The following is a 23,353-nucleotide window of genomic DNA, read 5'->3' as shown; positions in this document are numbered from 1 at the left end:
TGACTGAGCAGGAGGGTTGGACCAGATGAGCTTCAGAAGTCCCTTCCCACCTGTCCTAGCTCAGCTAGGATAGGGTTAAGTCTCCCCAGCAGTGGGGAGGGAGCTCTAGCCGGGTTATTCAATACCATGCTGATGTCAGGTCCAGGTGCCCAAGCGTGGCAAAGAGCAGGGAAAGAGCAGGGACGGCCTTTGTGCGGTTCGGTCCCCTCACTGCTGTATCCTTGCGGTATATCTCTTGTTCTGTTCATTATTGTTATTGTTGTTGTTGTTGTTGTTGTTCGGTTTGTTGCTGTTGCACTGTTGTATGAAAACTCTCCTTATCTCAAGCCTGGGGTTTGTATTTCACTCCCTGCCCTGTCCGGTCTGAGGGTGGGGGAGGGGCAGCAGCAGCGTGGTCTCGAGTCCTGGCAGGGCCTAAACCACCACAACTTTTTGGCGCCCAACGTGGGGCACGACAGGGTTGAGATAAGGACAAAAAGAGAGGGTGTGTTAGAGCCATCTGTTAGGTGTAATTTTTCTCTTTCTATTTGTATCGTTTGATAAGGAACATTTGCAATGCTGGCCAATTTGCTTGCGTGGTGGGGCTGGATTAATCCTCATATCCACTGTGTGTTCCCAGTGCTGGTGTTTGTTGTTGGTGGAAAATGTGTCAAGGGTTTTATTTTGCTCTACTGGTTACTGTCTGCTTATAATGGGCTTGTATCACTGCTTGTGGGGGTGAACCGGTACCTGTTTGCTGCCTGGGCTTTTGTTTGGGGTCTCACCCCCTCTATGGGTGAGCCAGGGGAAGAGATCCTCTCGGTTTTTGAGAGTTTCAGCTATCCCTGGAGCATCCAGGCCACTGTGTTCGCAGCACAATGCTTTCTGAATGTCTGCCAGATCTTGTTTTGGGCCATGCGGTACTTCTCCAATAATGGCACCACCCAGAAACCTGCCCCGAGGGCAGATAGTTATAAATGGCAAGGTGTGTGGGAGAAGATGGGCAAGTGCCTGAGTCAGTGGTCACCCACAACGTTCTGGGATTTCACTCCCAAACAAACGCAGAGTCCTGATAAACTGGTGGAGTGTTTGAAAAAGGTGTGTTGCCAATCTGACAAACCCTGGGAGACACAACTTGTTGCGATGTGCTGGGGGCTTGCCCATGCCTACTGTGTCATCTTTAATGCTGTTCACTGCCCTCAAGGGGGAGAAAGGGCTGCAGGGTCTGAAAGTGAACTTACTGGTACAGCAGCTGGGCCAGGGGGACAGGCAGTGCCAGTACCAGTCGCCTCCACCAGCACAGCAGCTGGGCCAGAGGGACAAGCAGTGCCAGTATCAGTCGCCCCGATACAGAAAACCAAATACATCAAAAAGTCAGCTTGCATAGTAGGGGATGGAGATGAGCCAGGCCCAGCACGAGAACAGGGAAAAGAGCCGGAGGTAATCATCCGATCTCTATCCCTGAGTGAGTTGCGAGATATGCGGAAGGATTTCAGCCACCTTCCAGGCGAGCAAATTTGCACCTGGCTGCTCCGATGCTGGGATAGTGGAGCTGGTGTTTTGGAATTGGAGCGGAGAGAGGCCAAGCAGCTGGGATCTTTGTCCAGGGAGGCTGGTATTGACAAGGCAATAGGGAAACAGGCTCAAACCCTCAGCCTTTGGAGGCGACTCCTGCTCAGTGTAAGGGAGAGGTACCCCTACAAGGATGATGTCCTATGTCAGTTAGGCAAGTGGACCAACATGAAGAAAGGCATTCAGAACCTCAGGGAATTGGCTGTGTTTGACATGGTTTACGGTGATCTGAATGATGAGCGGTCACCAATGCATCCAGATCAGGCCCCTTGCACACAGTTGATGTGGCGGAAGTTCCTGCAAAGTGGACCAGAAGCACATTCCAAAGCATTAGCAGTAGCGTCCTGGTGGCGAGACACCCAGACTCAAACAGTGGACGAAGTGATTGGCCAGCTCCGGCAATATGAGGGAAATCTCCCTTCCTCCCAACATGCCTGGGTTTCAGCTGTAAGGGAACTGTCTCAGAGGCTCCAGAAATTGGAACAGGACATGTCCTACATTCCACCTGCACGGGCCGATGTCTCAGCCATTAGAAGCAGGCACTTCCCCACCCAAGAGAAGGGCAGTGGAAGGTACACACCACGGGGCGCCCTGTGGTTCTTCCTCCACGACCATGGAGAAAACATGAGGAGGTGGCATGGACAGCCCACTTCTGCCCTAGCTGCACGAGTACAGCAACTGAAAGGGAAGACCACCATGAAAGGGGAGTCTTCCAAGAGAAACGTGGCTCCAGCGTCCAGTCGGAAATCCCCCAGACAGAATAGAATGGCCAACAGTATGCTTGACCCTCTTGAGGGGACCTGTGAGTCATTCTCGCAGGAGTCATTCTTACAACAAATGAGTGATGGTGAGCAGGATTAGAGGGGCCCTGCCTCCAGCCAGGTGGAGGAAAGGGATAATCGGATTTACTGGAAGGCGTGGATCCGATGGCCTGGCACATCAGGCCCACAAGAATATAAGGCCTTGGTAGACACTGGCGCACAGTGCACCCTGATGCCATCAAGCTACAGTGGGGTTGAACCCATCTGTATCTCTGGAGTGACAGGGGGGTCCCAACAGCTGACTCTATTAGAAGCTGAAGTAAGCTTAACTGGGAAGGACTGGCATAAGCACCCCATTGTGACTGGCCCAGAGGCCCCGTGCATCCTAGGTATAGACTACCTCAGGAGAGGGTACTTTAAAGACCCAAAAGGGTACCGGTGGGCCTTTGGTATAGCTGCCCTGGAGGAGATTGAGCAATTGTCCACCTTACCCGGCCTCTCAGAGGACCCCTCGGTGGTGGGGTCGCTTAAGGTTGAAGAGCAGCGAGTGCCAATTGCCACCAAGACGGTGCACCGGCGGCAGTACCGTACTAACCGAGATTCCCTGGTCCCCATCCACCAGCTGATCCGTTGACTAGAAAGCCAGAAGGTGATCAGCAAGACTCACTCACCTTTCAACAGCCCTATATGGCCAGTGAGAAAACCTAATGGCGAATGGAGACTAACCGTGGACTACCGTGGCCTGAATGAAGTTACGGCAGCGATGAGTGCTGCAGTGCTGGACATGCTAGAGCTCCAGTATGAGCTGGAGTCGAAGGCAGCCAAGTGGTACGCCACGATTGACATCGCTAACGCATTTTTCTCCATCCCAATAGCACCAGAGTGCAGGCCACAGTTTGCATTCACTTGGAGGGGTATCCAGTACACCTGGAATCGATTGCCCCAGGGGTGGAACCACAGCTCCACCATTTGCCATAGACTGGTCCATACTGCACTGGAGAAAGGTGGGGCTCCAGAACACCTGCAGTTCATTGATGATATCATTGTATGGGGGGACACAGCTGAGGAAGTCTTTGAGAAAGGAAAGAAGGTAATTGAAATCCTCCTGAAGGCTGGTTTTGCCATCAAGCGACAGAAGGTTAAGGGGCCTGGAAGGGAGATTCAATTCCTAGGAATAAAATGGCAAGATGGGCGTCGCCACATCCCAATGGAGGTGATAAACAAGATAACAGCCATGGCCCCACCAACCACTAAAAAGGAGACTCAGTCTTTCCTGGGCGCTGTGGGGTTCTGGAGGATGCACATCTCAAACTACAGCCTGATTGTGAGCCCTCTCTACCACGTAACCCACAAGAAGAACGATTTTGAATGGGGCCCAGAGCAACAACAAGCCTTTGAACAAATTAAGCGGGAGATTACCCAGGCAGTGGCTCTCGGGCCAGTCCGGACAGGGCAGGAGGTTGAGAACGTGCTCTACACCGCAGCCGGGGAGAATGGCCCTTCCTGGAGCCTTTGGCAGAGAGCACCTGGGGAATCCCGAGGCCGACCTATAGGCTTTTGGAGCCGGGGATACAAAGGCTCTGAAGCTAACTATACCCTGACTGAGAAGGAGATACTGGCAGCGTACGAAGGAATTCGGGCTGCCTCAGAAGTGGTCGGCACTGAAACACAGCTCCTCCTGGCACCCTGACTGCCGGTGCTGGGATGGATGTTCAAAGGAAAGGTTTCCTCTACACATCATGCAACAGATGCCACGTGGAGTAAATGGGTTGCGTTGATAACACAACGGGCTTGAATAGGGAAACCCAACTGCCCAGGAATATTGGAGGTGATCACAAACTGGCCAGAGAGCAAAGATGCTGGGATGTCACCAGAACAAGAGGTGAAATGTGCTGAGGAGGCCCCACCATATAACGAGCTGCCAGAGGAGGAGAAACGATATGCCCTGTTCACTGATGGGTCTTGCCGCATTGTGGGAAAACATCGACGATGGAAGGCTGCGGTGTGGCATCCCACACGAGAAACCACTGAAGCTGTTGAGGGACAAGGTGAATCGAGCCAGTTCGCAGAGGTGAAAGCCATCCAATTGGCTTTGGAGATTGCTGAGCGAGAAAAGTGGCCGAGGCTCTATCTCTACACTGACTTGTGGGTGATGGCAAGTGCCCTGTGGAAGTGGTTGCAGCAATGGAAGCAGAACAACTGGCAACGCAAGGGCAGACCCATCTGGGCCGCTGAAGTATGGCAGGACATTGCAGCCCGGGTGGAGAACCTCGTTGTGAAGGTGCGCCATGTGGACGCCCATATACCCAAGAGTCGGGCCACTGATGAACATCAACATAACCAGCAGGCGGACCAAGCTTCTAAGATCGAGGTGGCTCAGGTGGACTTGGACTGGCAGCGTAAAGGTGAACTGTTCATAGCCCGGTGGGCCCATGAGACCTCGGGCCACCAAGGCAGAGATGCAACATACAGGTGGGCTCGAGATCGAGGGGTGGACCTCACCATTGACACCATCGCAGAGATCATCCACGGATGTGAGACGTGTGCTGCAATCAAACAAGCCAAATGGGTGAAGCCCCAGCGGCATGAAGATCGATGGATGAAATATAAATATGGAGAAGCCTGGCAGATCGACTACATCACACTGCCACAGACCCGCCGAGGCAAGCGCCGCGTGCTCACAATGGTGGAAGCAACCACTGGGTGGCTCGAAACTTATCCAGTGTCCCACGCCACTGCCCGGAATACCATCCTGGGCCTTGAAGAGCGAGTCCTGTGGCGACACGGCACCCCAGAGAGGATTGAGTCGGACAACGGGACTCACTTCCGAAATAACCTCATAGATGCCTGGGCAGAAGAACACGGCATCGAGTGGGTCTACCACATCCCCTACCACGCACCAGCCTCTGGGAAGATCGAGCGCTACAATGGACTGTTAAAAACTACATTGAGAGCAATGGGGGGTGGAACCTTCAAACACTGGGACACACATCTGACAAAGGCCACTTGGTTAGTTGTGGTGGTTTGACCTTGGCTAAATGCCAGGTACCCACCAAGTCGCTCTATCACTTCCCCCCCTTTCCCCTTTTTTTCTCAATAGGGCAAAGATGGGAAAGAAAATAAGATAGGAAAACAAAACAACCCTTGTGGGTAAAACAACAGCAGTTTTAATATAAGCAAAGCGAAGCAAAGGTCCGCGCGCGGAAGCAAAAAAAGAAAACAGATTTATTCTCTACTTCCCATGAACAGGCGATGTCGGGCCTTCTCAGGAAGCAGGGCTCTGATACGCGTAGCGGTTGCCTCGGAGGACCAAGGGTGACCCCACCCCCTTCCTCCTTTCTCCCAGCTTTATACTGAGCAGACGTCATATGGTCTGGAATATCCCTTTGGTCAGTTCGGGTCAGCTGTCCTGGTTGTGTCCCCTCCCAAGATCTTGCCCACCCCGTCCCACTGCGGGGGGGGGAAATGTCGGAAAGAGCCTTGGTGCTGTGTAAGCACTACTCAGCAGTAGCCACAACACCAGGGTGCTATCAACACCCTGCCAGCTCCCAGCATAAAACACAGCACCATGAGGGCTGCTACAGGGGAAAACCAATTCTGGCTCAGCCAGACCCGATACAGTCTCCACCCCTTATTCCATACCATTTACGTCATGCCCAGGTCCCACATAACACTCATTTATCCATTCCGTAAGCTTTCTTCACTCCTCCAGATGTTCAGTGACTTGGCTCCCATCTGTCAAGGTGGATGTTCAGGACAGGAGCAGTATGTTTGACTGTTGGACTCCAGCACCGGCTAGGTTTGGGTCATCATCGCATGTATCTGGTTCACTCTTCGTCGTTCCTACTTCCTCCATCACTTCCTGCAACATACAACTCAGCTCACAGATTATTTCCCCCCCAAGGTTAAATCTCCTTGAGGCACACACTGAGTAGCCCCATTCTCCCGCATTACCCACCAAGTACATCCAGGTCCCTGAGCAAAAACAATCCCACGAGTGGGCTTGCCTTTTCCCAAGGGAGGAGCAATCCACACTGCCTTCCCCAGCCATTTCCCTGTGTGTACTACAGGGACCTTATCTCCTCCCACAGTATGAAGGGGTTTTGTTTGGGCAGGACCAGGACGGTTAACAGATCCTCTGGTATTAATTAGCCAAGTGGCTTCTGCTAAATTTATATCCCAGTGTTTCCATCCCCCATTGTCCAATGCTCTCAACATAGTCTTCAACAGTCCATTGTATCTTTCAATCTTTCCAGACGCTTGTGGGTAATAAGGGATGTGATACACCCACTCAATGCCATGTTTCTTTGCCCAGGAGTTTATGAGATTATTTCGAAAATGGGTTCCATTGTCTGATTCGATTCTTTCAGGAGTACCATGTCGCCATAAAATTTGCCTTTCAAGACCTAAGATGGTATTTCGGGCAGTGGCATGATTTACAGGGTACGTCTCAAGCCAACCAGTAGTTGCTTCCACCATAGTGAGTATGTAGCGCTTGCCTTGGCGTGTTCGTGGCAATGGTCCAATATAGTCAATTTGCCAGGCCTCACCATATCGAAAACTCAGCCATCGCCCTCTGTTCCAGGGAGACTTTACTCGTGTGGCTCGCTTGATTGCAGCACATGTTTTGCATTCATGAGTGACCTGTGAGATGGCCTCCATGGTCAGGTCCACCCCTCGATCATGAGCCCATCTGTACGTTGCATCTCTCCCGAGATGCCCGGATGTTTCATGGGCCCATCGAGCTACAAATAGCTCACCCTTGCGCTCCCAGCCCAGGTCCAGCTGAGCTACTTCAATTTTAGCAGCCTTGTCTACTTGCTCATTGTTTTGATGTTCTTCGGTGGCACGGCTTTTGGGCACGTGGGCATCTACATGACGTACCTTTAGAGCCACGTTTTCCACTCGGGCAGCGATGTCCTGCCACAGTGCAGCAGCCCAGATGGGTTTACCTCTGCGCTGCCAATTGGTCTTCTTCCACTCCTGTAGCCACCCCCACAGGGCATTAGCCACCATCCAGGAGTCAGTGTAGAGATACAGTACTGGCCACTTTTCTCGTTCAGCAATCTTTAGGGCTAGTTGGATCGCTTTTACTTCTGCAAACTGACTTGACTCGCCCTCTCCTTCAGTGGCCTCAACGACTTGTCTTGTGGGGCTCCACACAGCAGCTTTCCACTTCCGATGGTTTCCTACCACACGACAGGATCCATCAGTAAACAGAGCATACCGCCTTTCATCTTCTGGTAATTCGTTATATGGTGGTGCTTCTTGGGCACGAGCCACCTCCTCAGGCAGTGCTCCAAAATGTCTACCTTCTGGCCAGTCCATGAGCTCTTCCAGGATCCCTGGACGGTTGGGTTTTCCCAGTCGAGCTCATTGCGTGATTAACGCTACCCATTTACTCCAGGTAGCACTGGTTGCATGGTGTGTAGAAGGGATGTTTCCTTTGAACATCCAATGTAGTACAGGCAATCGCGGTGCCAAGAGGAGCTGTGCTTCTGTACCAACAACTTCGGAAGCGGCTCGAATCCCCTCATATGCTGCCAGAATCTCCTTTTCAGTTGGAGTGTAGTGGGCTTCTGATCCTCGATATCCCCGGCTCCAAAATCCTAATGGTCGACCCTGAGTTTCACCTGCTACCTTCTGCCAGAGGCTCCATGTGAGGCCATGCTCCCCAGTTGCTGTGTAAAGTACATTTTGCACAGCTGGTCCTGTCCGAACAGGCCCAAGAGCTACCGCCCGAGCTATCTCCTGTTTGATGTGCTCAAAGGCTTGTTGTTGCTCAAGACCCCACTCAAAATTGTTCTTCTTTCGGGTTACTTGATAGAGAGGGCTCACCAGCTGACTGTAACCTGGAATGTGCATCCTCCAAAATCCCACAAGTCCTAAGAAAGCTTGTGTTTCCTTCTTGTTGGTCGGTGGAGACATAGTTGCTATCTTGTTGACAACCTCCATAGGCACATGACGGTGTCCATCTTGCCATTTTATTCCCAAGAACTGAATCTCCTGTGCTGGTCCCTTGACCTTGCTTTTCTTTATGGCAAACCCAGCTCTCAGAAGAATCTCAATTACTTTTTGTCCTTTCTTGAACACTTCTTCTGCCTTGTTGCCCCACACAATGATGTCATCGATGTACTGTAGATGTTCAGGGGCATCACCCTTTTCCAGTGCAGTTTGAATTAGTCCATGACAAATAGTGGGGCTGTGCTTCCACCCCTGGGGTAGTCGATTCCAGGTATATTGGACACCCCTCCACGTGAAAGCAAACTGTGGCCTGCACTCTTCTGCCAAAGGAATTGAAAAGAATGCATTGGCAATGTCGATTGTGGCGTACCACTTGGCTGCCTTTGACTCTAGTTCATACTGGAGCTCTAACATATCTGGTACAGCAGCACTCAGTGGTGGCGTCACTTCGTTCAGGCCACGATAGTCTACTGTCAACCTCCACCCTCCGTCAGACTTTCACACTGGCCATATTGGGCTATTAAAAGGCGAATGTGTCTTACTGATGACACCTTGGGTCTCCAGTTGACGGATCAGTTCTTGGATGGGAGCCAGAGAGTCTCGGTTCGTGCGATACTGCCGTCGGTGCACGGTCCTCATAGCAATTGGCACCTGTTGTTCTTTAACTCGCAACAGTCCTACAACAAAAGGATCTCCTGAGAGGCCAGGCAGATTAGACAACTGTTTGACCTTCTCTGTGTTCACACTGGCCACACCAAAAGCCCATCGGTATCCTTTTGGGTCTTTGAAATACCCCCTCTTGAGGTAGTCAATGCCCAAGATACAAGGGGCTTCTGGGCCAGTTACAATGGGATGTTTTTCCCACTTGTCCCCAGTCAAGCTAACCTCGGCCTCCAGTACTGACAGTTCTTGACATCCGCCTGTCACTCCTGAGATCCAGATAGGTTCTGCCCCTCTATAACTTGACGGCATTAATGTACACTGTGCCCCGGTATCGATTAAAGCCTGGTACTTCTGTGGATTTGTTGTGCCAGGCCATCGAATCCACACTGTCCAATACACCCGATCATCCCTTTCCTCCTCCTGGCTGGAGGCAGGGGCCCTCTATTCCTGTTCTTGGTCAGAGTATTCACTGTCTGACCCTTGCTGTGCCAGGCCGGAAACTCCTTCATCAGGGCCAAGGGAGGTGATCTCAGTCTTCCTGTATCTGGGAGATCGCTGATTACTTTCTTGCGGTTTCACGCCAGCTACATTAACAACCTTCTTGGATGTTGTCTTCTTGGCAGGGGTCTTTCCTCGCAATTCATGTACACGAGCTTCCAATTTGAAGGTGGGTTGACCATCCCACTTCCTCATGTCCTCCCCCTGGTCACGCAGGAAGAACCAAAGTTCGCCACGTGTCATGCGCCTAGGTTTCCCTTTCCCTCTGACTGGGGTGGAAGAGAACCGATTTCTTGGGGTGCTCCTGACATCTAACGCACTCGCCCGTAGAGATGAGGAGGTTCCAAGACTCTCTTCAAAGTTCTGAAGCCAGGAAGAGACTGCCTCCACAGTTGGCGTACATCTTAGTCCTTCTCCCATATCCATTTCTGGATAGTACATCGCAGCCAAGCCCGCAGAATACGAGGATGGTGCACCTTTAATCACCTTCCTCCACATGGCCTGTGTGCACAGGACATCCTCTGGATTTTTAGGGGCTTCATCATTATCTGGATCACTATAGATGACTTCCAGCACTGCTAGTTCTCTCAGGTGCTGGACACCTTCATCCGCAGTAGCCCACTTCCCTGGGGAGTTGTCCGTAAGATCTTCCTTGAAAGGATATCTTGCTTTAACACTTGAAAGGAGCCGTCTCCACAGACTGCAAATTCCTGTTTCTTTTCCAATTCCCCTTTCAATTCCTCGATCTCTAGCAAGGGAACCCAGCTGTTGGGCTTCCTTACCTTCCAGCTGCTGAGCATCAGCCCCATTATCCCAGCATCGAAGCAGCCAGGCAGCAATCCGCTCACCCGGCTGGCGGCTATAGTCTTTCCGCAGATCTCGCAGTTCTGATGATGTCAGGGACCGGGTAGTTTCTGCCTCCTGTTTGAGTTCTGTTATTCCCTCTTCTGACCCCTTTGCTGAAGGACCCGCTTCTTCCTCCTCTTTTTCGTCCCTCATTAATCGAGGGTATGGACCTGTTGTTCTCCTTGTCCACTGTTTCTTTTTTACTACTGGGGCAATCTCTGCTGTTATTGTTTTTGTTTGAGTTCCCATTTTCACCACAGTCCTTTGAGAGCACTGAACTGCAGCTCGATAAGCACATGCCAGGCCCCAGTACAGCGCTTGGAGTTGCTGATTTTCATCGGGATAGACAAGGCACCCTTCTATCAGGTGTTGTGTCAGTTTTGCGGGGTTGCTTGCCTGTTCAGGGGTAAGATCCCAGGCTACAGGAGGTGATAACCGTCCTAGGAATCTGCCCAAATCCTTCCACTCCCCCTGCCACCCAGGGACGGGCCGCCTCAGGGCACATTTTGGTATTCTCTCACCCAAAATTTGCTTTCTCTTACACCAAAAACCTACCGAGCTCCACACAGCCCACAATAGGCGAACAGCATTAATGAACAGTATCAAAGAGCTAACATAAGGATTAATAAGTACTTCGGGAGCTTGCAGAATAAAACCACTCATGATGTTCCCAATTTCTTCCAGCATGTTCCCGAGCTTAGCAAAATAAAGATAAGCAGAGCAATAAACAAACCCGTGACCAGCACAAGAGCTTGTCGCTTACTAACTGCTATAGCTATAGCACAATTAATATAAAACTGCCGTTGTCCCGCCCCACGTTGGGCGCCAAAATAGACTGTGGTGGTTTGACCTTGGCTAAATGCCAGGTACCCACCAAGTCGCTCTATCACTTCCCCCCCTTTCCCCTTTTTTTCTCAATAGGGCAAAGAAGGGAAAGAAAATAAGATAGGAAAACAAAACAACCCTTGTGGGTAAAACAAAAGCAGTTTTAATATAAGCAAAGCGAAGCAAAGGTCCGCGCGCGGAAGCAAAAAAAGAAAACAGATTTATTCTCTACTTCCCATGAACAGGCTATGTCGGGCCTTCTCAGGAAGCAGGGCTCTGATACGCGTAGCGGTTGCCTCAGATGACCAAGGGTGACCCCCCCCCCCCTTCCTCCTTTCTCCCAGCTTTATACTGAGCAGACGTCATATGGTCTGGAATATCCCTTTGGTCAGTTCGGGTCAGCTGTCCTGGTTGTGTCCCCTCCCAAGATCTTGCCCACCCCGTCCCACTGTGGGGGGGAAATGTCAGAAAGAGCCTTGGTGCTGTGTAAGCACTACTCAGCAGTAGCTACAACACCAGGGTGCTATCAACACCCTGCCAGCTCCCAGCATAAAACACAGCACCATGAGGGCTGCTACAGGGGAAAACCAATTCTGGCTCAGCCAGACCCGATACATTAGTGAACACAAGAGGATCTGCCAATCGAGCTGGCCCGGCTCAGTCAAAACTTCCACGTCTTGTAGACGGGGATAGAGTCCCTGTGGTGCGCATGAGGGACCTGCTGGGAAAAATGGTCTGGGTTAGTCCTGCACCGGGCAAAGTCAAACCCATCCACAGGATTGTTTTTGCTCAAGGACCTGGGTGCACCTGGTGGGTGATGCAGGAGGATGGAGAGGTCCGATGCGTGCCACAAGGGGACTTGATTGTGGGTGAGAACATGCCGTGAATTATATTGTGCCTTTGTTAATTGTTTTTTGGTTATTGTTAATTGCTAAATGGCAGCTGGGCATGACGCAGATGGTATAGAATAAAGGGGTGGATTACGTCCTGGTTCAGCTAGGATAGGGCTAAGTTTCCCCAGCAGTGGGGAGGGAGCTCTAGCCGGGTTATTCAATACCATGCTGACGTCAGGTCTGGGCACCCAAGCGAGGGAAAGAGCAGGGACGGCCTTTGTGCGGTTCGGTCCCCTCACTGCTGTATCCTTGCGGTATATCTCTTGTTCTGTTCATTATTGTTATTGTTATTGTTATTGTTGTTGTTGTTGTTGTTGTTGTTGTTGTTGTTCGGGTGTTGCTGTTACACTGTTGTATTAAACCTCTCCTTATCTCAACCCCGGGGTTTGTATTTCACTCCCTGCCCCGTCCGGTCCGAGGGTGGGGGAGGGGCAGTGGCAGCGTGGTCTCGAGTCCTGGCAGGGCCTAAACCACCACACCGCCTCAACTGGTCTGTGATTCTGAAGCTGAGTGTCTTCATGGATGGGATGTCAACCTGCCTGCTGGACCTTGGTGTGTCTTGGAGGTTTTGGACGGTGGGGTAGGAAGACAGGGCTGGAGTCAGAGCTGAGCCTATGTGTTGTCTGCTCTGTGTTGTCCACAGTTTTGTGTTCCCAAGGCTGAAACTGTGTCACTCCTTGCCTTCACGGTGTGCTTTTGCAGCAGGTGAGGGGACTCTGCGTTGCAGTGAGCATGGATTCATACGGGAGCAGAGGAGCCCACGTGCAGAGCTAGGACACCTCCGTGGCTGGCGGTGGGAGAGGCTGTGCTGGGCTGTGCCATGGTGTGGATAGTGCCGTGTGCCTTCTGGCAAGTAACCATCTTTCCCTCCCTCCTAGAATGGCAACAAGGAGAGCTCCCTTGACATGCTGGGCACAAACATCTGGGCTGCCAACACCTTTGACTCCTTCAGGTAAGCCAGTTTTAAAATGCTTTAAGAGAGAGATGGACTGTGCCCTCTCCTAGCCCTCATGTCCATCCTGATGGTACCCAGGTGCCAGTGAGTACCTTGCTGGTACTCACATCACTGCTCCTCCTCCTTCCCATCCCCATTGCACCCATGGCGCTAAGCACAATCAATCTATTTAAAGCATCCTATGTGCTTAGGAGAGACCACTGGATGGGTTTGCAGTCCAAACATCTGAAACCAGTACTGATATGATTACTTGTAATCATCCGAGAGCTGCACAGGCAAGACTTGAGGCAGCTCTGAGCTACTGCTCTGGGATTTTACTCTTTCATTAATTGGAGGTGTGATCATGCTTTGGCTTCACAGCTGCTGGGAAGAGCTCTTCAGCTGCTACATCAACACGGGGAAAGTGGTGAAATATGCTTTCTGTCCAGTTTTATGCATCTCTCTCTCTGTGCCTGGAGCATTGCAAGAGTCTGCAGGGGTTGAGTTCCCACCTGGGACTTGCTTCAGGCCATTGGAGTAGGCAGGTTGTGCAGGACCAGAGAGAACATCTCCATTGCATGGACCAGACCACTACCTGTTGCAATACCCCCTTAATACAGAGAGCAAGTATAGCTAGCAAGGTGTGCGCTGCATCATGCTGCATCATACATCAAAATTATGGGTTTAGAGCAGGCAACAGGAGCTCAGCATCTCCAAAAAAACAGAAGAAATTAAAAGAAACGTGATGCAGCAGTGTGAAGGTTGGAGGCCCACATCCATGTGCTCTGCAGCAGGGAGCGATGCCTCCAGAAGTACCAGCTTTCCTTGTCTGCAGGCTTCATTGTGCCCTCTGCTCTTCAGCTTGGTGGTGTTTAATTAGTAGTGGTCTTTCTTTGGTTTTCCCTGTTTTTCTCTCCTAGTGGTGCGACGTGGGACTTGCAGCCTGAGAAACTAGATTTCACCCAATTTCACAGGAAGCTGGGAAACACCTCCAAACACCTGCTGCCTCACATAGACAGAGAAGGGTGAGTGCCGTGTGTGCAATACCATGCTCTCCAGCAAGGTCTCTAACTTCTCCCTTGCTGTAGGGATGCTAGCTTGGTGGCATGGCTCATGTGGAGGACATGGGGAAGAGGCGCTGTACCACGTATGGGGTTTTAGGATGACACGAACAGTCTATCTGGCTCTTCTATCATCCAGTTCTGGGCTGGAGCAGAGTTGCTCACTGTATTTTGCATTGCTTGGTAGAGTTCAGTCTTTAAACCACACTGGATCCAAGTCTTCTAGATCCAAGTCTCCTAGATTTAAACATCTCTGAATATTGGAGGAAAGATCCTGGCTTAGTGTTGATCCTAGTTACAGTTCCCACGAGTGACAGGGCTTCTGCTGTTCTACCCAGCAAGACTTCAGGGAAAGCCAAATAAATGCATACTGGCACCAAGTGGATCACCAATGTTGCTTAGATGGACATCGCTGTTTCTCTGCAGATTCTCTGCAGATTGAGAAACAATCATAGTTTGGGTTTTCCTCTCCTTATCGTTCAGGGCACAGAGAAAGGAAGAAAATCAGAATGTGTCTAAAAGATGCGGTTGAGAAGACTGCAAGTGACTTCCCATTGCCATGTTGTATGTAGGGATGGAAATCCTCTCTCAGAGAAGTTTTTCTGTTGGTAAGTTGCTTTTGCCAAAGTACAGGCCAATGCCACATGCCTGGGCTGCACATCTTGTTTAGAAACACCAGGCTAGCAATCCCACCCCAGCCCAGGTTCAGCATCTGCATGAGGCTCCCATACCATATAGTAACAGGCAGACTCACACAACTGTATAAGGCTTTTTTTTTCTGCACTGTAAGTATTTACTGCAGGTATATAAACAGCAATTTTCAGAATATTTGGAACAATGTAACACTAAATTTCTAAGTCACTGAGTGCCTTAGTCATGTTTACTCCCATTTCTAAAGATGATTTTCAAAAATGAGATGAAGGGCCCTCTGTAAAATAAGATATAATGTGCTCCATGGTTGATGGCACTTGCCAGATGATCCTACCAGTGACACCTGCTACGTATAGCGAGGATGCAGCAGGGTCTGCTTTGTGGTTTGTCTCCAGTTCCTGGTGTACTGGGAATGTGAATGCCCAGGGTGCAAACAGGTAGAGAACGCAGTATGGAGGTGAGATATTTAATCACTCCTAAATATTACAGCTGTAGAAATGGAATAAGAATTATTGTATATGCAGAAAAATTGAACAGATGCTGTCAGCACAAACAGTTCATCTTTCAAAATGCAGGTCATATAAGTAACCTGCACTAGAATAGAGGAAGCATAGACAAAATTTATTTTATTTAACTTTTAAAGTTGTCTCTGTTGTGCATTCATCAGCTCTCCATGCTGAATCTGTGCTGAGTGCGATTCAGCTGGCTGAACCTCCAAGAATGTCTACCTTCTAGCTAGGCTTAAGTGGGGGTTTTTAACATGCTAGCTGTGCAATGAAAAATTTAATAGAAAAAAAAGGGAAAGATGCTGTTCAGGATGTGTTTTCTACACTGTAAGTACCAAAGGGACCATTTTATTCCTTAGTTTGATCACTTGCCCAAGGTTGGCCATGCAGTTGCATCCAGTTGATTGACCTCAAGTTTTTTTTTGTTTGGCTGAAGCGTTTTTCTCCAGAAAGACATCTGATTTTATTTGCAGATACTGAGTTTGGTGGTATGCTGAATAATCAAAGTGGAGTGGTTAAGGAAAACTGGGGAACTGTACCTTGTTTCTGACCTGAATTTGTCCGCCTTTAATTTCCAGCGTTAGCTCTTGCTGTGCTTTTGCTCTTCTGGTTCAAACAACTTTTCGTAGCTGATATTTTCTCTTCATTCCAGGTGTCTCCCAAGCCCATGTATCACTTTAGTTTTTCCTGTACTCTAAGAAATTTCTCTACCATCTCTTTGAAACATGACTGCCCGAGCTGCCTACAGTCCTGTAGTTCAGGCTCAGCTGTGCTGCCTGTAGAGGAAAGCTGCCTTCATCTCCCTAATCCCTGCCTCCTCATCCCCTGCCTTTATGCCACAGTCCAGCATCAGATAACTTTTTCCTATGATATGTTTGCCTGTTCTGTACCTGCAACTGGTATTTGTCCCCAGATGTTTGACTTGATTTTTCTCATATATATATAAAATATTTTTTCATATATATATATATTTTTATAAATGTGCGCACACACTATATTTTTGCCTTTGTAAATCAAAGTCACTATTTCATCTATGAGGGAAAGTCAATTGTTGAACACTTCTGATTTCCCATAAATAAATTAAGGTGTTAATTTAATTAAGTGTTTCCATTCAGCTTGCTGGGTTTTGAGCCTGGTGCTTTAGCACATGCTATTTTTCTGGATTTTTTTCCCCCATTTGCTGTAATTCCATCAAGATCTGTTGTTCTCTGACTTCTAGGCACTGATTACCTGGGTCTACTGCTATCAAAGTTTCTGTCTAATGTATGTTATTAAACATTATCTTGTCACTAATTGACCAAAAAATACATTATCATTCCTGCATAATAATAATAGATCACCTTGGTTGTTTATAAATGCAGAAGGATGATATTTATTGACCATTTTTTCTTCTTCTGTATTATTACAAACTCTCTGCATCCAGCTAGTAATTATCTTTGGATTGTTTTTTTTCCTTTCTTGATAAAAGGAAGTCCTTCAGCTGCCAGCTATGTCTTTGGTCTGGCTTCTCACCCCAACTTTTTTGTGTTTCAAATTGTATGTTTGTATTTATATTGATTGCTGTTTGCTGTCTGAGATGTACGTTTGTGCTTGTTTGCTGACACCTTTCTCAGCAGGGGAACTGGAGCTCCCATGGAGACCAACAAATGAGCAGTGCTTCAAAGGAAACATTTTTTATTAAATTTTTGTGTCCTCTTTTTTTTTTTTTTTTTTTCCAGGTGTGCTGTGCTTTCAGTTTTGCTTGGTCTGGGAATTGAATCACCCAATGCTAGTGTTCAGGACTGCCTTTTGTTTTCTCACTGCTGCTATTACCAAAAGCATTTGAACACTGTGGTGGATGGTGCAGGTGGAGAGGACTTAGAAAAGCATTTAATTTTGTATTAATGGCTTTGTGCCTGCATGGAGGTGTTTTGGAGGCACAGCATACTCTCTTCAGAGACCCTCTTTGTTTTCATGAGGGTCCTTTGCAGTAAGAACTAATCTTCCCTATGTGCCATAATAGAAAATTAACTTTGGCTCCAGTGAGGTTTCACATGGTTTTGTTTGTTTTCTTCTTGCCACAGGCTTGGAAAAGGGAAATACGAGGATGGTGATGGCATCAACTTGAATGACATAGAGAAAGTCCTTCCAGTGTGGCAGGTAGGTGCTGAGGACATCACCTTTCCTTAGGAAACCCTCCCCAGAAGTGGGAAAGCTGCTGGGCTGGATGCACTTGAGCTATGGTGCTTTGGGGTTTGTGATGGAGAATTATGCCTGTGGTTTCACCAAGCCTTGCTGTGAACCTTAGTGCTGGGCAAGGGCAGTTACCACGGAGACTTCATTGGGAGGTGAAATGTTGAGGACAGTATATGTATACATACATATATACATACATTATACATGTACATTGACATAGGGCTCGTATATTTTAGGAAAGGAGGTTCTGAAAAGCACCAAGCCTCCTGACAGCTCCAAAATAAATTGCTGCCAGGAACCCAGCAGTGAGGGTGTGATGACCCAGATGTTTCCCCTATGGGGTGCACATATGTTTATATGCAATGGTCATCTACTTGTACATTTTCCAAATGACACCAAGTTGGGTGGGAGTGTTGATCTGCTCGAGGGTAGGGAGGCTCTGCAGAGAGATCTGGACAGGCTGGAGCGATGGGCTAAGGCCAACTGGATGAGCTTCAATAAGGCCAAATGCCAGGTGCTGCACTTGGGCCACAACAACCCCCAGCAGCGCTACAGGCTTGGGGAGGAGTGGCTGGAGAGCTGCCAGTCAGAGAGGGACCTGGGGGTGTTGATTGACAGCTGGCTGAACAGGAGCCAGCAGTGTGCCCAGGTGGCCAAGAAGGCCAATGGCATCCTGGCTTGCATCAGAAATAGCGTGGCCAGCAGGGACAGGGAAGGGATCTTACCCCTGTACTAGGCACTGGTGAGGCCACACCTCGATGACTGTGTTCAGTTTTGGGCCCCTCACTACAAAAAGGACATTGAATTACTCGAGCGTGTCCAAGGAAGGGCAACAAAGCTGGTGAAGGGTCTGGAGCACATGTCCTACGAGGAGCGGCTGAGGGAACTGGGGTTGTTTAGTCTGGAGAAGAGGAGGCTGAGGGAAGACCTCATCGCCCTCTACAGCTGTCTGAAAGGAGGTTGCAGAGAGCTGGGGATGAGTCTCTTTAACCAAGTAACAAGCAATAGGACAAGAGGTAATGGCCTCAAGTTGCGCCAGGGAAGGTTTAGACTAGATATTAGGAAGCATTTCTTTACAGAAGGGGTTGTTAGGCGTTGGAATGGGCTGCCCAGGGCAGTGGTGGAGTCCCCATCCCTGGAGGTGTTTAAGAGTCGGGTTGACATAGCACTGAGGGATATGGTGTAGTTGGGAACTGTCAGTGTTAGGTTAATAGTTGGACTAGATGATCTTCTTTTCCAACCTAGGTGATCCTGTGATTTTCTCCAGCCTGTTCCTTCTCCAGATCTATCTCTACTGCCCAGTTTTGGTAGTTCTGGTTAAATGACCTTTGATGCTCAGATGTTGGGGAATGGCAGGATAAGACCTTCAGTTAAAAAGTCCAATTTAATAGGTCAATTTGTCAGTATCACATATTTTTTTCACTTTCCAGAGCCCTAGTCCTCAAAGGAGCTGAGTGTCCTGGGCTGGGCAAGTTTCTGAGGATGCTCAGTGTGTTTTTGCTGAAGTCTCCTCTTTGCTTCTACAGGGAAGGATGGAGACATCTCATGTGCTGTGGTAGCATTACCCTTTTCAGTGCTGAGCAAAGAGCTTGCCAGGCTTCTTGCTCATGCATCATGTGAGGAAAAGCTTTGCTCATCCTGAAAACCATGTGATGATCTGCCTTACTATTTCTTTTGGGTGAGCTAGCTGGCTCTAAATATGTGAACCAGTGGAAGGAGTGGAGAAGTGCTGCTGACTTTGGCAGGGAGGAGCGCTGCCTGCAGCTGCTTTCTGCTCAGTCTCTTCCATGCTCGGTATATCTGGACTTTAGGTCACAGGGAGAAAACATCAGATTCAGCTGATACAGACCCCAGTAATTCTGCAAAATAAGGTTATTTTCCCTGGGGAATAATTGGAAATGAGGAATCAATCCATCTTTGGTGTGAGGAGCTGACTTTCTTCTCTAGGGTTTAACTTCTTTTCTAATCAACAGCTATTAAATAAGGCGGGTCCTCCTGGTCTGGTTGTCATTTCATCCTGTCCTAACACCAGGTTGAGTCCACTGACTCCAGTGAATTAATTCCAATATATACCTTAATATCTAGCTTAATTGTTAGTGTGGCACCTCTAAGCAGGAAGACCTAGTGGGAATGCTGCATTTGGTGTTTTGTTTGTGCCTCTGGGCAGACTTGTGCAATGCTGTGTTATTTTGGAGACACTCTTACCTAGGCATGTTCAGTCATATGTGTATGTGGGAACTAGGAGCTGGGTAGTTCTGGGTGAGGATTTATCTTGTTCGGCATTGACAAGTGAAATACTTGCAGACAGCTGGTTTAATCCTGATATATCACTGTTAACTGGATTTGAATGCAATCGTGCAATGCCAACAGTGATTTTGCTGGTCTTTATCCCTTGTTTTAAATGGCTCTGTGGAGCACAGTGCATGGGGGCATAAGGGAAAATATTTGTGTGAGCCTATGGAAGAAAAATTTTTCACCTTCCATGGGGCTTTCCCACACTGTGGTTATGTTTGTGTCATATCCTTTTCAGGTTGGAGATACATAAACTCTTGTTCTGTCTGTGTTTAAGAGCTCATGGGTTGCTTACAGCAGCCGTGAATGTACGGAGGGGCCGGTTTGAGCATCCTCCAGCATGACTGAGCCAGTCCGAGCATCCTCCAGCACGACTCAGATGCAAATGTTTTGCTGCTGAATATGCTTCAGCAGCTATAGCAGAGTTAAGAGCGCCAAATTTGAGAGAGGTAGTGAGTCTTACTTGCAGGCTGCTTTGGAAATTTGGGTTCCTTTGATGGTAAGGTATGATAAACATAAGACATGAATCTAGAACTAATTTCCAGTATACATCCAGGTCTGTATGTGTATCTCTACAGAGAGATACAGTGACACCCCCAATGGATTAAGCAGAATATTCTGGATATCTGGATGTTAATATATATATATATACACATGAGTTTTGCTGCTGGACTCTATCAACAGTATTTTAACAAAATATTGAAAGGAAAGTCTATGACTATTTGGCAATTAAAAGGTAAAAAAATAAACAAAAAACAAAACAACTAACTTCCCCCCAAACCCTCTTTCTTCATAGCTGTCTGAGGGAAAAATGCTTGTGGCCAGCCTTGTTTTGAAATTGGAGAATGCATGCATCCCACGGAGATGCTCTCAGCTGTCTCCTCAGCAGGGCAGGCTCTGCCATCTCGTGGACACGCACAGGCAAGCGAATCCGGCTCCACTTAGGCGCTGGGTTCAATTTCTTCATGAGAACTGGTATTTTGAAGTTTCCTCCTGCCCCATCTTTTCAAAGCTCATCTGGGATGCTTGTTTTTACTGGTAAATAGGCTTTGCTTTGAAAGCTTCATGGCTAGGAGCTCATGGGGTCATTGCTTTGGCTCAGCTTGTGAGCCGTAATCTCTTCATCTCTCCTTACTCATAGGAGTCTGTAGTTGGATTTGGGCACTAATTCACCTAAGTACTGCCAAAAAGTTACTTTGGAAGAAAATAATCTTTTGAAGATAAGTATTCCCCATTCATAAGATCTGCTTTTTATTGCACACCAGGGAGGATTGATTGTCTGCTGCGTTAGAGAGGTGCAGCTCAGATGCAGAGCCAGTCTTTATCATCCTCTCCATTTTCACCTCAGCTGGTTTGTTGGAGGAGACCATGTAACCATCTTGGTGTCACGAAGATGTCATGGGGAGGGCTGAGTCAGTGCATTTTGCTTTTGCTCCCTTTGGCAAACACTTGGAAAGGCTTTCAGGCTTGGATGTGTCACAGCCAAATGTCCTGGTCCTAGATGCAGTCTTCAGACTGTGAGCCCTTGGCAAACTCTACACTTACCAGAGAAAACAACCCAAGGGGTCATGTCCTACAAGATACCCCCTATCCTCCTTGTGAAGCTGCTGTAGCTCACGAAGGATACAGGAGGCTGCATGTCACAGGGACATGCTGTGAATGCTGCTAGACACAAGCAGAGAGTTTTGGGACACATCCCAAGTGGTTTCTGGACTGGCATCTTGCAGTTTTTGGCTTTCAGTTTGCTGGACTCGTGCCTTCAGGATAGGCCTGCCCTCCTCCAAACGGTGTGGCTGTGCCTTTGCTGGCCAGATGCTCCTTGTCTTGTGTTTTAGGAGGTAGAAATTAGGTGGCACTTTTGAAAGGTGTACTGGGCTTTACTGATGCTATGGGATAAACTTGGAAGACAGCATTGATATTGTTTGGTTTGGCATCTTAATTGCCTTGCAGCTCATCTCCTTCCATTTCCTTACTGATTTTTGATCCTTTTTGTTATATGCTTGGAGTTACAATAAACTGCTTGTTTCTCTTCTGGCTACAGTTGTCATCCAGCTTCCTTCTTGGATGAGAAACAAGGGAGCAGCTCCTTAGGAGAAAGGCAGACTCTGTAAGTTGTTCATGTTCCTCTTAGCACCACTGTATTCCTGACTTTGTCCAAATAGGCTTAGAAGTGCCGGGATTCCTGACTGTGCTGGTCAGGAATCCCTGAACTTAGGCACCTAACAGGCATCACTGCCCACTCTCCTTGGGACCTCTCCTCATTGACAAGTATTTTCAAGTCAGACCTTACAATTCAGTGCGGAGATCGTGTGAGTAAAGGTGGGACCTGTGCATGGGTCACTTGGGGTTCCTGCCATAGGAGAGGCATGGACATGTTGAGGCATGATTTGTTGCATCTCAGTGTAGAGGTCTAGAGAAGGTTGGATGTTTCCCATTTGAGGATACCCATGTCCTTTCCCTGTCAGCTCTGCAAGGAGCACAGAGGGACCAGTTCAGATATGGTAGGTTCCTTAAGAGAGATGAAGCCAACCCAGATGTCCAGGGGGAGAAGGGCAGATCATGGGCAAGCATCCCCTTTGCTGTCACTCTGCATGCGAGGGGAGTAGGTTGGTGTCCAGCACTGGTGTGAGGGCTTGCTTGCGGACCCTACAGATCGCTGACTCTTCCAGGGTAATGGTAGCAGGGGGACAGGTCTCTTTGGAGCTCAGGGATGGCTCTTTGGTGGGGTGGTGTTATTTACTATCACCATACAGAGTCCTCATCCTCTCCACGTCCTCTCTTGCCTGCTCTTTCTGCACTACAAGGTTGGGCAGTTCTCGTTTTATCCAGCTTACTAGCCAGCCCAGATCCCTCCTCTTTCAGAGCCTTGGCCACAACAACATGGCCCTCTCTCAGTAGGCTGTTCTGCACCAGTGGAGCTGGGGTGAGCTCATCCCTCTGTCTGGCATCCCCTCCCACTGGGAGTGACCTGGTCCATGTGGTGTGCCCCATGTGCTGTATGTCCCTCCTGCCACTCACCAGGTCTAACCCTGATGTCCTTTATGTGTCCACCAAACACTTATAAACAAGTTGGGGTGGCTCCCTAGGAGCCCCAAACTAGGGGGATTTCTTCTCCCCACCCCCAGATCCTGCTGGACTCCATCCAGAGCATGTAGGCATGACATCATTGCTTTCAGAGAAGGTTTCTAGTCTAACAAGCCAGCTTCCCATATTCCAAGGGTCTTTCCAATACTGTAACTGCTAAAACCACTGTGGAAAGTCCCTGTCAAAAAGCCAAAGTTTACTTGAGTATAGGTCACAACATACTGGGATTCAGATCTCCACTGCTGAGTAAAAAGCTTTTGTTTTGCTGTGACTTCCGGTAAGATATGGTCTTTCTGTGGCCTGTTTTTTGTTGCATTTAACCTAACTGACAATGACCATCTCGGGCTGAGAGGGCAAACTGCCATGGTCACCTGTAACCCCTTCAGCATCACTCCCATGTTAGAGTTAAGGCCACCATTGACCAAGGAAGGCAGATGAGACTACTGCCATCTCCAAAGCACTGGAGAGGAGAGGTCTGGGCCAAGGCTGGCTTATCTTCCATGCAAGTCACCAGCTCACAAGTTCTTACAAGGTCCAAGCCTGGGCTCTGGCAGTAGAGTACAGTCACTGTAAGCCCTGAACCAGGTTATAAACCCCATGGTTTTTATCAGCCATGCAGAAAAGGGGAGATCTTCCAGTGGGTTTTTCA

At 48.8% G+C, this 23,353-nt stretch overlaps 1 protein-coding gene across 3 annotated transcripts in view; it reads left to right on the top strand.

Annotated features, from left to right (window-relative positions):
- LOC141917805 (CBP80/20-dependent translation initiation factor-like) overlaps positions 1 to 23,353 on the top strand; it is a 215,477-nt gene that overhangs the window by 84,085 nt on the left and 108,039 nt on the right. For all 3 annotated transcript variants that reach the window (XM_074811346.1, XM_074811345.1, XM_074811347.1), the window contains exons 5-7: positions 12,880 to 12,953; positions 13,856 to 13,960; positions 17,217 to 17,292. In XM_074811346.1, the coding sequence (XP_074667447.1) occupies positions 12,880 to 12,953; positions 13,856 to 13,960; positions 17,217 to 17,292 (255 nt within the window). The remainder of the gene's footprint in view (positions 1 to 12,879; positions 12,954 to 13,855; positions 13,961 to 17,216; positions 17,293 to 23,353) is intronic.

Source organism: Strix aluco, chromosome W, assembly GCF_031877795.1.
Source record: "Strix aluco isolate bStrAlu1 chromosome W, bStrAlu1.hap1, whole genome shotgun sequence".
In the NCBI taxonomy this organism is placed as follows: domain Eukaryota; kingdom Metazoa; phylum Chordata; class Aves; order Strigiformes; family Strigidae; genus Strix; species Strix aluco.
The sequence above is the reverse complement of the archived record's forward strand: the minus strand, read 5'-3'. Positions and strand labels throughout refer to the sequence as shown.